The sequence below is a fragment of the Cimex lectularius genome, unplaced genomic scaffold (genome assembly GCF_000648675.2).
Source record: "Cimex lectularius strain Harlan isolate CLEC.00 unplaced genomic scaffold, Clec_2.1 scaffold339, whole genome shotgun sequence".
Lineage (NCBI taxonomy): Eukaryota > Metazoa > Arthropoda > Insecta > Hemiptera > Cimicidae > Cimex > Cimex lectularius.
Window position 1 is genome coordinate 161,239 of NW_019393118.1, and position 13,621 is coordinate 174,859.

Consider the following 13,621-nt stretch of genomic DNA (forward strand, 5'->3'; position numbering starts at 1 on the left):
ACAGCTATAAAGTAGTAAAACATAATCTTTGTTAAACCTTAGCATTATCGCAAAAATATCAATCTATCGTTCAATAAAACATAACGAATGTTTGCGTGGTCAGCGGTACTGGCGGACCAAAATGATCTGAGGCCATAATACAATCACGTAAACTTGCAGACCTCAATACAATATCTTACAACAAAATTTGTTTTTATGACGCAAAAATAAGCGACGTGGTGTGTTAGCATGTTAAAAAATAAAATCATATCGTGATCAAACTGTTTAAATATAATATTGTACAAGTGTGATCATATGATTGCCTGATTAAGCGAAAAACCAGTCACTATTATATTTCTTTATACACAATCATTGTTAAATAATTTCAAGAGTTATTTCTTAGATTTATAGTGAGAAATGGAGCAGTTTCGAGATATTATGATGGAGGCAGATAGCGATGAGGAGGTGATTGATAACGAAAAGCTCGAGGAGCCGAAAAATCCTCTGCAGGTCGAGGCGGCCATTAAAATGCGGCTTGACAGACTCGATGAAAGTATCGGCAAAACACTGAAGTACGTCAAGAAGAGAACAGGCCACAAACCGATCCTGAGGAAGCTGAGCTTCAAGCATTGGAAGCCGGTTCTGCAGCTGATCATGAGAGCCGAGGTACTTCAGGAAGTGGTGGACCATCCGAGCTACAAGCCTGTGAGAGGCATCGCTCTCTCAATGCTGGAACAATTGGCACAGGTGAAAATAAAAAAAGACTACGTCAAAAAAGTCTGCCAGCTGGTCAAAACGCCCGTGACCGGTTTCTCGGAGGACATAATGAAAGAGCTTGTCAAGAAATTCATGGGAGAAGAAGGTATACAAGATCGTATAAATGCCATACTTAAAAAACGCAAGAAAGCAGAATTGTTCAGGGCGAAGCTCAATTCGAAAGGGGTGGTGATTTCAGACAAGCTCGAAAGAGTTCTTCAAATAAGAGAAAATTATCAGGCCCTTAAAAAAAACGTCTTGACTCAAGCCGACGAGAGATGTAAGGTGCTTAGCAGCAAAAAGCAATACATGGACGCCATGACGCATAGAAAGAAAATCAGAGATTACTTTTTAGTCACGTGGAAAAACGAATTGGAAAAGGAATGGAGTAAAATGAGCAGACAGGCGAGCAAACTAAACGCTTGCAAGCACGTAAGGAAACGTCTTAGAGAGATGAAACACAAGAAAAAAGTAATGACAGTCCAATTGGCGTCACTCCCGGCGACTGTCAGACGACACCTTATAACGGCCGAAGTGACAAAAATGTATAGAGATATAAAGAGAAGCGTCGAAGAGATCAAAAGTAAAAAACCCGGGTTTGAAACTATAATGCTGAGAAATGTAGAGAAAAGGAAGCATAAGAAGTTCCTCAAAGTCGCCAGAAAGAAGATGCTAATGAAAGAAGAGGAAAGCAGGCAGAGAGCCATGAGAACTCGTTACAAGAAGAAAAAATTGCTCCAATCGCAGAAAGCTATAAAAGAACTTCAGTGTCATTTGAGAAAGACGAACGAAATGATAAAGCAGCAAATTTCAAAACCGATCATCAAAACCAATTCGGACGTTTCGAAATCATCTACACTTCATAAATCAGTGCGGAAAGCAGATAAGGCGCAAGAAGCTTCAAAGGCTTCGGGAGGTGAAAGTCTTGGTGGTGTGTCGAATGATCAATTTTACAAAAAAATCACAAGTATGGAAGAAATTCCTATAAAGCTCAAGGACGAAGGATTCAATATAAAGCCTGATTCCGTCATGAAAGTAGAGGTAATTTAACTAAAAACATCACTTAACAGGAAAATAAATATGTTGTTGTTTTAGGTCGGCGAGAGTACTGATTTAATACCAGACGCGAGTAGTATGTTCCTCGACGACAAGGATAACACCTGGAGGAAGAAGAAAAACAAACGGACCAGGAAACGCTCAGTTACGGAAACCGATAACAAGAAGAGGACGGAGATGAAAAGAATAAGCTACTTCGAAAAGATCCAGAAAAAAATAGAAAAGAATGAATTGGTCGAGATGTATACAAAGAGGTTGCACGAGAGGATCATGTCGCTAAATAAGGCCTCGGCCGAGCAGCACCAGTCTAAACAATTAAGAGATTCCATCGGTGAACAATTAGAGTTTCTGGAAGAGATTTTGGCCAAGAGGAAAGAGATAAACTCCAAGCTTGAAGATGAGATGAAGGCCTACGAGGACATACAAGAGCAGATAAAGCTGTCGAAAAAATGGAAAAAGATGAAAAGGAGAAGAGAAAGGGAAATGCTGAAAATGATGGAAAAGGATTTAGTACTGGATTTCCCGGATGACCGTCAGCCGCTTTGGTCAATCACAGGCGATGGCTGGTCATGGACAGGGTACAGAGTCTATTCTTTGGACGATTGTTACCATCCTTGGGGTTTCACCCAAGGTCTAAGGGAGAGGACGCCGTTACAGCTCGGCACAACAAAGTACCCAGCATCTCACACTATATCAGGTTACACGAGTTTCGTCGAATTTACGGAAAACCTCAAAAACGATTATATTAAATCCTTTAACAAGGCGTCAAAACAGAACCTTATTTCAAGCGGATCCTTAGGTAACATCCGTTTGACGAGGTGCGAAAGTTCGATCGGTGACAAATCGATGGGTGGCAATATTGCCAGCAAGGCCTCCAATGCGACGCTGACTCTCTTGATGAAGAAGTTGACAGAAGGGCTCGACGTCCCTCATATACCTGGCAGGATCGCGAGACCAGACCCCTTGCCGGATTTCGTGGATCCCGAAAACGAAGACTTCGTCCCGAGAGAGTCCGGTCCGCCGGCCTTTCCTCTCAGAGAAGACCCGATCGAACCCGAACAAACCTACGGGTACAAGTACGTCGTAAGGCTCATGGAAACGGAGACGCTGACCCTCTTTGAGAAAGAGTCCACGATTGTTTATTCGAATTCTGAAGAAGCGGAAGAACTCAGGATTTTAGAAACTGTAGCAAAAGAAAACAAGAGAAAAAGAGAAACTTTCGAAATTAACGTTAGCGACGCATTGACACAAATTGTGCCCAAACCGCAAGGCAACTTCGCTGCTTTGATTACCGCTCCTGAGAGGAAGTCCATCGGAATTTATGCCTGCATGGGCGATATTCAAAGTTCGCAGGTACTCGAAGCGCCGCAGGAGATCGACCCCAACTTGGCGTACTTGGCCGCTTTGGCTTCTTCGGAGGAGGAGGACGATGACGACTCTTCGCCTCGAGCGATCGTCTGTTCAAAAGCATTCCATGATGTGGCAAATACCATCGAAAGGATACTAAGCACAAATCCCTACCTAGATCACTTAATAGCCTATCAGGTACACAAATTAAAAACAACTATAGTCAAGGTGAATATATTTTATTAATATTGCAGGGTGCTCTTGTTCCGGATCCATACGCGCCGGTCGTCGAGATAAACATTGTCCTTGTATACCTCTGGACGTTCAAATACCCGAAGAAGGTGCACGAACGTAAAATTAAAAGGCAGAGCGTTTCCTCGATAGCGTGGAGCGACAAGCTCGAAGCGGTCATAGCTGTCGGCTACGGGAGCTTCTACAGCACGACGTTCCATTACGGTCTGATCTGCATCTGGAACTTAAAGAACCTCATGAACCCGGAGCGGATCATGACCTACAAGGCGGGAGTGTGCCACGTCGAGTTTTCCTCGAAGCACCCGTACATCCTCAGTTGCAGTTTCCAGGACGGCTTCATCGCCGTATACAACATCTATCCGCAGATACCGTCGATCTTATGCGACAACAAAAAGTGCACGGTCCACGCCGGCGAGCCCGTCTGGCAGGTGTCCTGGATGAACAACAGCATGGGCGAGGAGGTGTTGGTGGCAGGAGGGCAGACCGGCGAGTTCTACGCGTACGCAAAGCAGAGCTTCAGTCGGCCCAACATCCTAATGGCGATCACTAGGAAAGAAGGTATGGTCGTCGGATTCGAAGACACCCAGGGCGTCTGTACCACCCCGAAGCTGAACAGCGTCCCGGCCATCATGTGCTTCGTCCCTGTTCCGGCGGACAAAGAGAACTTCCTCGTCGGGACCGACGACGGGAGCGTCAGAGTGATATCCCTTTTCGCGAGGAATCTTCAGACCGACTTGTTCAATGCGCATCGGGACAAAATCAATCGCATCGAATTCAGCCCGTTTTGTTCCAAGCTGTTCTTCACCGTCGGCGGGGATTTCGCATTGAGGATTTGGGTCTACGGGCTGAAGTCACCCATCTTGTCCTTGGTCGCGAGGGACATGTACATCGAGGACGCTGCCTGGTCACCGGCGAATCCTTCTCTCCTCGTCAGCGTTGGCGGCATTTACATCGATCTTTGGGATCTGGGCCGCTGCGGGATTGGAAAACCCATCGCTACAGCGACGAATCCGAGAAACAAAAGGAACTCCAACGTGAGGTAAAACTTTACAAATGACTTTTTTCCTAATTGACAAAATTTAAATCATATGATATTTTGTAACAGGTTTTCAAACAACGGTAGGAACATCGCTGTCGGTGACATATGGGGTGACGTACATATTTTCTGTTTTGACAAGATGCCTTTCGACCCACTTCTGACCCAAGAGGCTCTACTCAGGTCTTTGGCTAACGCGCTCGCTTTCACCCCTGAAATATTGAACCAGGTCGTCAAAATAGGACACCCTTTTGATCGTTTAAGCAATATTGTTAAAAAGAAAGAGAAAAAAGAAGATGCATATACGGGAAAAAAGGATAAATAAAAAATATCTAATCCTAGGGTTTAACTTTATTATTTTCATCACTTACTCACAACATTCGTCTATAAAATACTTCATCTACATAGGTACAAAACTAACCATTCTAACCTGGTGACAGCCTGAGTTTCCTCCCGCTTTCCAAAAACCAGCAAATGAACAAAACTGTCTATTTATTAGCAGGGGTTCAATATGCTTAAATCAGACTCATACGAGCTCTCATCAATAATGAGAAAGAACAACCTTCCTGCTCATCAACACCCGCAACATAGATTTAATATATGAATTGGACGGAGATAGAACAATACGTTAATAAATATGTCATGCAACGTCAAACAGACTCAACTATCATCACGAGGTCTGGTGTCCGAAAATTAACGGTATGTAAATATGTATGTTATGTAGCTATAATATATCGGTTGACACAGCAGTGGAACGTCAAACACACCCAACGATTGTCAAGAGGTATAGTGTCCAACATTTGATTCAGTACATTCTTTTATATGCATAAGTCTGATGTATAGCGGTTTGTAAATTTGTATGTTGTGTAGCTATAATATATCGGTTGACACTGCAGTGGAACGTCAAACAGACCCAACCATCCTCATGACGTCTGGTGACAAACATTTCCCACAATACGTTTTATATATTCCCAGGTCAGAAATATATCGGTATGTAAGAATATATATCACTATAATATTTTACTTTTAATACTATGACGACTAAGTTAGTTATCCATTGCTATCTGAGAATTATTCGATTTTATATACAGGGTGACTTGCTACTCGTGCTACAAACTTCACCAGTAGATTCTTGACCCTAAAATGAACAAAAAAGTTCATATTGACCATGGTCCGATTCTCAACCATTTCAGAGTAATTTCGCTTTTTATCGATTTTGAAAGATATCACGTCCTGGCGTCGGAAAATCGTGATATCTTTTAATCTAAACATTTCTCTTAAAATCTATAAGCACCGTTGAAATCCCCGTTAATTTTTCAATAAGAAGATGAAGGTGGCAAAACGTTTGGGTCTTTCTTCCTTGACCTTCTAGCTGTTTGTAAACTTCTTAAGCATTACATACTAAATGGGCATTAAATTAAATTAAAAAATTTCAATGGAATTATGATTTTGATTCTCTCTAAAAATTAACGGGGATTTCAACGGTGCTTATAGATTTTAAGAGAAATGTTTAGATTAAAAGATATCACGATTTTCCGACGCCAGGACGTGATATCTTTCAAAATCGATAAAAAGCGAAATTACTCTGAAATGGTTGAGAATCGGACCATGGACAATATGAACTTTTTTGTTCATTTTAGGGTGAAGAATCTACTGGAGAAGTTTGTAGCACGAGTAGCAATTCACCCTGTATATATATATACACATCATATAAACTCAGTTGATACAGCAGTGGGAGATCATAAAGGCCCATCAACAGGATGTCTCGTCAATTGACACATTTTTTATAAGCATAGGGCATGATTATAGGGATTTCATAAATATACATGTATTTAATGTCACCCTACCTTCTGACGTCCGTTATAAATATCTTTGTGGGGCGTTAAAAAAAGACAACCCATTTCAGTTGGCTGTTCATATGTCACATTTGTCATTATATGTGGCAATTTCGCATTTCCTTCATCCAGATTTCATTCTAACCTCCGTTTATAAAAAATATAACCACCTGATTTGTCTAACCACTGACACAAATATCGAAACGCATTTGACATAAAATCAGGGAGTAGGTGGACCAAGACGACCGGAAGCAATCGGATTACGGGCCCATCACCTCGCATACCTCGATATCTCACGAATTTACTGGAAAAACATTTTCTTTACTGTCACACTTCTTTATCATTATAAATATAAATATACGAAAATTCTATAGGATTTAATAAAACGACAGACTTATCAGCAATTTAGCCATGTGATTAAGCTGAAATAGTAGGTTTTGAGATTAACGAGTCAAACGATCTAGATGATATCAGCAGCAGGAAATGGCCACAGTTTTTCGCTAACTTTGTAATAATAAAGGCAAGGAAAAATCTAGGAAATATCAACCCACGTCTGAGTAGTAAACAAATAAAATAATGGACCCGAAGATAGAAGTTGGACGGGCGTTATTAAACTCTTTCCATCCCATCGCCGATGCTTATCTAAGCGACGTAACAACGTTCACACCGTTTCACTCCCCCGTGGCGTGCCCTTCCATCTGATAATTTTATAATTTATGAATTTTTCCCGACTCCTGGTGAAATTCGATTATAGGGTTTCGTGGGGGGGGGGCTTAGGTAAGAGAGAGAAAAAGAAAAGAAGAAAGCCGAGGTTGAATACCGAATTCACATCGACATCAACTGTTCCCTTTATAGAGATTCACCGTTATATATTATTTACTTGCGGAGGAGTGAATCGGAAAAGACGAGCTTTGGAATTTTATGAGAAAAGCCCCAGGTGAAACTTAACCTACGACGATCTTCAACTTGCAGACCAAAGCTACTACGATTATAGTCCCTGTACCAAATTTAATTTTCAATACATAATTAAATATCTGATCTCGGTTGATAAGGTCGGCAAATCTTTACCGTGATTTGTCTGGTGTTCATTACATGTAACAATTACGTCCCCTTCTTTCATCTTTCATCATTCTGCTATTCTGACATCAGTTTATAAAAACCCCATTAGGACACCAACTAATCATCCGATAAAAATCTGCGATAACTAATCACATTTCGCATGTAGATTGAAAATGTACTCTTAGTTTCAACAGTTTTATGACCGAGAATCAGACATAGCATAGAAAACACTTCTGATGTAAATTGTATTCTTTTATCTATATACCTCTTCAATCATAATCTGTAACATCAATAACATTTAAAAATAGACAGTAAAAAAATTGTATTATACGTGTTTTAAAAAAAGTCTGGAATTATGTAAACTTTATTTGTATGAACGAATGCTCTTTAAATGTAAGAAAGGACTATAAGATCTAATTTTGTATGATTTTATAAATAAAATGTTCAATTCTCAAAATAAATGTTCAATTCTTCATTCTGTTCTTTCTCTCGCTCGCACGAACTTTCACTACCTCTTTGCTGTTCGTCTTCTTTTTTTATCTCTCTCTTTCTGTCCACTTTCTTTTGCTATAACTTTGATTTCCTCATATACTTTCCTATTCTTCTCATTCATTCCACACCCTCTCTCTCTCTCTTTTTCTTCTATTCTTTTTTCCTCTAACTGACGATTCCGTTTCGTCCTTCTTCATCTTATCTCTCTCTCTCCCTCTTTCTTTATTTTACTTTGCATAAGTAATGTAAATTGTATCACTTTTTCTTTGCCTTTTTTTACTTTCTTTTCCAATTTCTCATCGTCTCTTTCTCCCTCCCTCTTTCTCTCACTCTAACATTCACTTTCTCTTTGTTTTTGTTCTTCTTTTCCTTCTCTCTCCCTCTTTCTTTCTCTCTCTCCCTCTATCCCTATTTAATTCTTTCACTATCTGTGCCTTTCGCCCTCCCTCTTTCTCTCACTCTAACGTTCACTTCCTCTGTGCTTTTCGTCTTCTTTTACTCTCACTCTTTTTCTCTTTCTCTCTCTCTCTCTCTCTCTCTCTCTCTCTTTCTTCTTTTTCTTCTTTTCTTCTTTTTTTACTTTCTTTTCCAACTTCTTATCGCCTCTTTCTCTCTCTATGTCTTTCGCCCTCCCTCTTTTCTCGCTCTAACGTTCACTTTCGCTTTGTTTTTCTTCTTCTTTTACTTTCTCTCTCTCTCCCTCCCTCTTCACTATTTCTCTCGCTTTCTGAAAATATTCAGACTAAAAGGTTTTCATTTTAAAATGTCATTTTGTTAAAAAAAATTTTTTTGTACCACACTTTCATTTGACAATCAATCTTGACATGCTAAATCATCGGTCATTGGTCATATGATAGCCGGAGGGGAAAAACGCTGCAAAACTTTATTTGTTCAAAACCCTGCTTTATGTTTATTAACGAACAAGTAAAGGCTTGTTTTCCATTTCAATTCAATTTATAATATAATTCCTTTCCCCGTCGATGATAAAGGCCACATTTGCCGGGGGTGAAAAATGTGTTCCAGGAATGGATCACATTTGATATGGAGTTTTATGAAAAACCGCCCAGATCTTTTCACTTCAGTTAGGAATTCGGCCCTTGTAATAATATTAGAAAAACATGCGAGGGTTTCTCCGGTTTCTTTTATTCTTAAATATTTTTCTCTTCGATCACGTTTTCACTGTGATCAGATGATCACTGAACAAACCAGCGATCATACTCGAGTTGTCATAAGTTCAGTTCACCCCGGCATGCTCATTATAAAGGTTGAACGTCAACACACCTGTCATTATTTAAAAAGGCTTCGTTTTTTCCGTTTAAGCATGTCTTAGATTTTTGCACTGGTCAGCTCAGATGGGGTCAGATTAACGTTTGTTGTTGTCCCGCGTCCATGGCGATACTTGGCGATGGTACTGCTCGGCCCGGCAAAAATGATCGACGATCTTGATTTTTTGTTGACGTTAATTTAACGCTCTTAAATGATAAAAATTGGACGAAATGCTGGCACTTTCAAACTAGACCCTTAAAAAGGGAAGGAAGATTGAATAGATTCAAAATATATATAAAGGTATAGTTAAAATGAAGAAAGACATGTGGATAAACAGAGATGATATTTAACAGATAATAATATTAGAGTGTATTTATATAGAGATACGAGGAAAGGGCGATAGAGAACGACGAGACAGAATGATGGTGATAGATAGAAATAGAAGAAAGAAGAAGAAAGATAGGAAAAGACATAAATAGAGATAAAGATAAATATATAGATATACAGATGAAGAGATAGAGAGTTGGATAGATAAGGGGATAGTTAGGTACATTGATAGAGGGCGAGAGTGAGAGAGAGAGAGAGAGAGAGAGAGAGAGAGAGAGAGAGAGAGAGAGAGAGAGAGGGTGAACGAAGGGAAAGAGCGATACGGAAAGATAGAAATATGTAGATAGATAGATAAAAACTAGAAAGAGAGATAAATATTGAGAGTGGCCGTGCGTGTAGGTAGAGGTAATAGAGATAGTGATCTACAGAGAGAGAGAGAAAGAGAGAGAGAGAGAGAGAGAGAGTGAAGGAAAGAGAGATAAAAAGTAAGAGATAGATAGATAAATAAAAAGGAGTAGAGGGAGAGAGTAACAGAGAGAGATAGATAGATAGAGAGAGAGTGAAGGAAAGAGAGATAAAAAGTAAGAGATAGATAGATAAATAAAAAGGAGTAGAGGGAGAGAGTAACAGAGATAGATAGATAGATAGATAGATAGATAGATAGATAGAGAGAGAGAGAGAGAAAGAGTGAGAGTAAAAGAAGAAGAAAAACACAGAGGAAGTGAACGTTAGAGCCAAAGGGAGGAATAGACAGAGAGAGAGAGAAAGAGAAAGATGGAGAGAGAGAGAGTGAGAGAGAGATAGAGAGAGAGTTCAAAAACATATATATATATATAAGATAGAGATATAGAGGAGTATAGTTAAATAAATTTAGGTAGAGATAGAAAAAGAAAACATGACGGAGAGCTATACAAAGCCACTGAGAGTAATTTATAAGGGTTATCGACTTGTATAGTCCACCCATTTAATTTGAAAATGATTAACTTTAGCAAAACATGTTTTTACACAAGACCCAAGTTAATTTTGGCTAGGAATCGCGTTGTCGTAACAGATTCAACATAACTGGGCTGGGAAATGACACTAACTTTGTTATTTGAAATGAAGATTCCATATTTTTATTGTAAAATTCGATTCGAGACCTTATTTTATGCCACTTTTTGGCCAGTTGGGCACAAAAAATCTCATAACTTTTGAATTTGACATACTCCTTGAAAGGGCGTGCGGGTTGAAAAAACTACTTTTGCCCTATTTTTTCCACTTTCCCTCCATCGCCTAAAAAATTGTCTACCAGTCTTAAGGGTGGGTCCTACGGGCCCTTATAACATCCTTCGGCTCCGTCAATACTAAAAATCTTACGCCACCGCCGGCCGAACGCTGTTGGCTGTTCACACGTTTTCAAAAAATATCAAAATAACCAATTGACTGAAAAATTCATTACTTTGATATTTTTTTGAAAAGGTGGGACCAGCCAACGCAGCATTTCCCCGACAATCTAGTCACGCTCACGCATATACAGGGTGTATCAACTTCTATAATCCACCCATTTAATTCGGAAACGATTAATTTTAGATAAAATAATCTTGTACAATCTTGCTAGGAATCACGTGTTGGTAACAGATTTAACATAAGTTTCTCATCTAGCCGGGAAATGATTCTAACTTTGTTATTTTTAATAAGAATCCATAATTTTATTGTTCTATGCGATTTTAGAGCTTGTTTTCTGCCGCTTTTACTGGAAGGAAAATTTTGGTAGGATCAGCCTTTTCTGAGTTATGTCTAACGGAAGAAGTGTGAGGGGTATGCTTTTTGTAACAATATGGCCCTCCACGTTTATTTGGAAAACGATTGACTTTTGCAACAAATGATTTTATACAAGACCAAGTTAATTTTGGTTAGAAATCGCGTGGTGCTAACAGATTTAACATAAGTTTCCCATCTGGCTGGGAAATGATTCACTTTGTTATTTGATGTGAGAATTCCATATTTTTACTGTAAAATTCGATTCTATAGCTTATTTATGCCACCTTTTGGCCACTTGGGCCCAGAAAAATATGGGAAAAGATGTCATAACTTTTGATATTTGACATACTCCTTGAAACGGCGTGCCGGGCAGAAAAAAATTACTGTTGCCCTATTTTTTCCACTTTCCCTCCATCGCCTAAAAAATTGTCTACCAACCTTAAGGGTGGGTTCTATGGGCCCTTTTAACATCCTTCGGCCGCCGTCCAAACTAAAAATCTTACGTCACCGCCAGCCGAACGCTGTTGGCTGTTCACACGTTTTCAAAAAATATCAAAATAATGAATTGTCAGAAAAATTCATTATTTTTCAAACTTCTATAATCCACCCATTTAATTCGAAAACGATTCATTTTAGAAAAAATGGTCTTATACAAAGCCCAAGTTAATTTTGGCTAGGAATCGCGTGGTGGTAACAAATTTAACATAACTTTCCCATCTGGCTGGGAAATGATACTCACTTCGTTATTTGAAATGAGAAGTCCATATTTATATTGTACAATTCGATTCTTTTTTTATGTATTTATTTGTAGCCTTTATATACTTGTACATAATACAAATGTGATCACAATGTATATTGTTCACCGCTCGGTCACAGCACTAACACTGATGCCAGCGCTGCACCCGTAAGAAGCCAGCCAGTGCTGGCACACATTTTAATGGATTAAGGGGCAAGGAGGCCTCGGGGCCATCGTCGTTTTACGCGACGTAGTGGTTTCTCGGGATTGGAATATGTGGAGAGGGCGGTAGGGTTAGGATGGATCGATAGGTTGGTATGAAGTTTTTGGAATCGGGAATGGATCAGTTCGTGGACAAAAGGAACGTTGAGGTCTTTGTGGATAGTGAGGTTAGAGACGTAAAAAGGAGCTTTGACGATTTGTCTGAGGACTTTTGATTGGAAGGACTGGATACGCTGGATATTGGATGGTTTGGCGGAACCCCACAGTTCCACACCGTGTATCCAAAGTGGTCGCAGTAAACTCTTGTATAAGGTCAGTTTAGTGCTGATGGTCAACCCGGATTTTGGTCCTAGTAGTCTGCGTTATTGTCCAAGTCTTCTGTTGAGTTGTTGCCTTTTAAGTCTTGTGTGGGGATTCCACGTCAGTCTGCTGTCAAGGTCTAGTCCTAGGTATTTGACTTGAGCGGAAGTCGGTATCTCTTCATTGTTGATTCTAGAATTGAAAATTCGATTCTAGAGCTGATTTTATGCCGCCTTTACTCAAAAGAAAATTTTGATAAGACAGACCAATTCTGAGTTATGCCCGACGGATGTCAGCTGATGAGAAAGTTATGTTAAATCTGTTACGACCACGCGATTCCTAGCGAAAATTAACTTGGGGTTTGTTTAAGACCATTTTTTGCTAAACTTAATCGTTTCCGATTAATTGCGCGGTAAAGTCCTTACCCACTACATGAATATATAAAATAATTCTACATTTATTTTAAATAATGGTTTTATTAGCACCTTATTTATTATAAAATACACTACTAGTTTCGACGCTCGATTGGAGGCATCCTGGTGGATTCCTGGTGGCAAGGATATTTAATAGGAACCTTAGCATAATTCAACTAAACGATTTATTTAAAATAATTATGGTTAATATAATATAACTTTATTTTCATTAAAATTCAAGAAGTCCACAGAAAAAGACTCATTGGACCTTTTATATCTTCACAGGTATGTGCATATGCCGAAATAGGGTTCAGAGTAGGCAGTTTCCTACGTAAATTACATTAATAAATTTTACTGATATGCTAATAAATAGTTGAAAGGCTTTATCGTCTTTACTCAAGTGTTTTTATAGCACTAATGTTTAAAAAGTGCATTTTTTCTTCAGCCGTCAATCCTTGTTGAGCACGCAACATAAAATCCGTTAAATTTTTATCAAAGCATTTCGCGAGAAGTGGTTTTTTTCAGGTTTCCTTACTGCGCTTCCTCCTCCGCCCTATTTTTTATACTTTTATCCCGCATTATATTTCCGCCTTCCTGACCACGGTGGGCTGAATTAGTGGCGACAAGAAGGCTTATCAGTTCACGCCTGAGATGACGCGGGAAACCGGCTGCAGTCGAGACGGGGGTGGACAATTAAGGTTGGAAAGTTAATTTATCCCACGCCCTTCAAGCACGACATAATGACCGTCCAATTTTTATTCCAGGGGTCATTTTTTATCTTTTCCTCTTTTTATTCATTTTGTCA

General features: G+C 39.4%; 1 protein-coding gene across 1 annotated transcript; it reads left to right on the forward strand.

Annotated features, from left to right (window-relative positions):
• Nucleotides 1-276: 276 nt before the first annotated feature.
• On the forward strand, nucleotides 277-4,751 carry LOC106663495. Its single transcript, XM_014388367.2, has 4 exons — nucleotides 277-1,776; nucleotides 1,831-3,336; nucleotides 3,393-4,429; nucleotides 4,496-4,751. The coding sequence occupies exons 1-4, from the start codon at nucleotides 397-399 to the stop codon at nucleotides 4,749-4,751; spliced, it is 4,179 nt and encodes a 1,392-aa protein (XP_014243853.1). The 5' UTR covers nucleotides 277-396.
• The last annotated feature ends 8,870 nt before the right edge of the window (nucleotides 4,752-13,621 follow it).

Excerpts from the sequence above, each read along its gene's own strand:
- LOC106663495 (XM_014388367.2), top strand. The coding sequence starts at position 397 with ATGGAGCAGTTTCGAGATATTATGATGGAGGCAGATAGCGATGAGGAG. Across the intron at positions 3,337-3,392 it reads ATCACTTAATAGCCTATCAG|GGTGCTCTTGTTCCGGATCC; the intron begins GTACACAAATTA and ends TTAATATTGCAG. Across the intron at positions 4,430-4,495 it reads AAAAGGAACTCCAACGTGAG|GTTTTCAAACAACGGTAGGA; the intron begins GTAAAACTTTAC and ends ATTTTGTAACAG.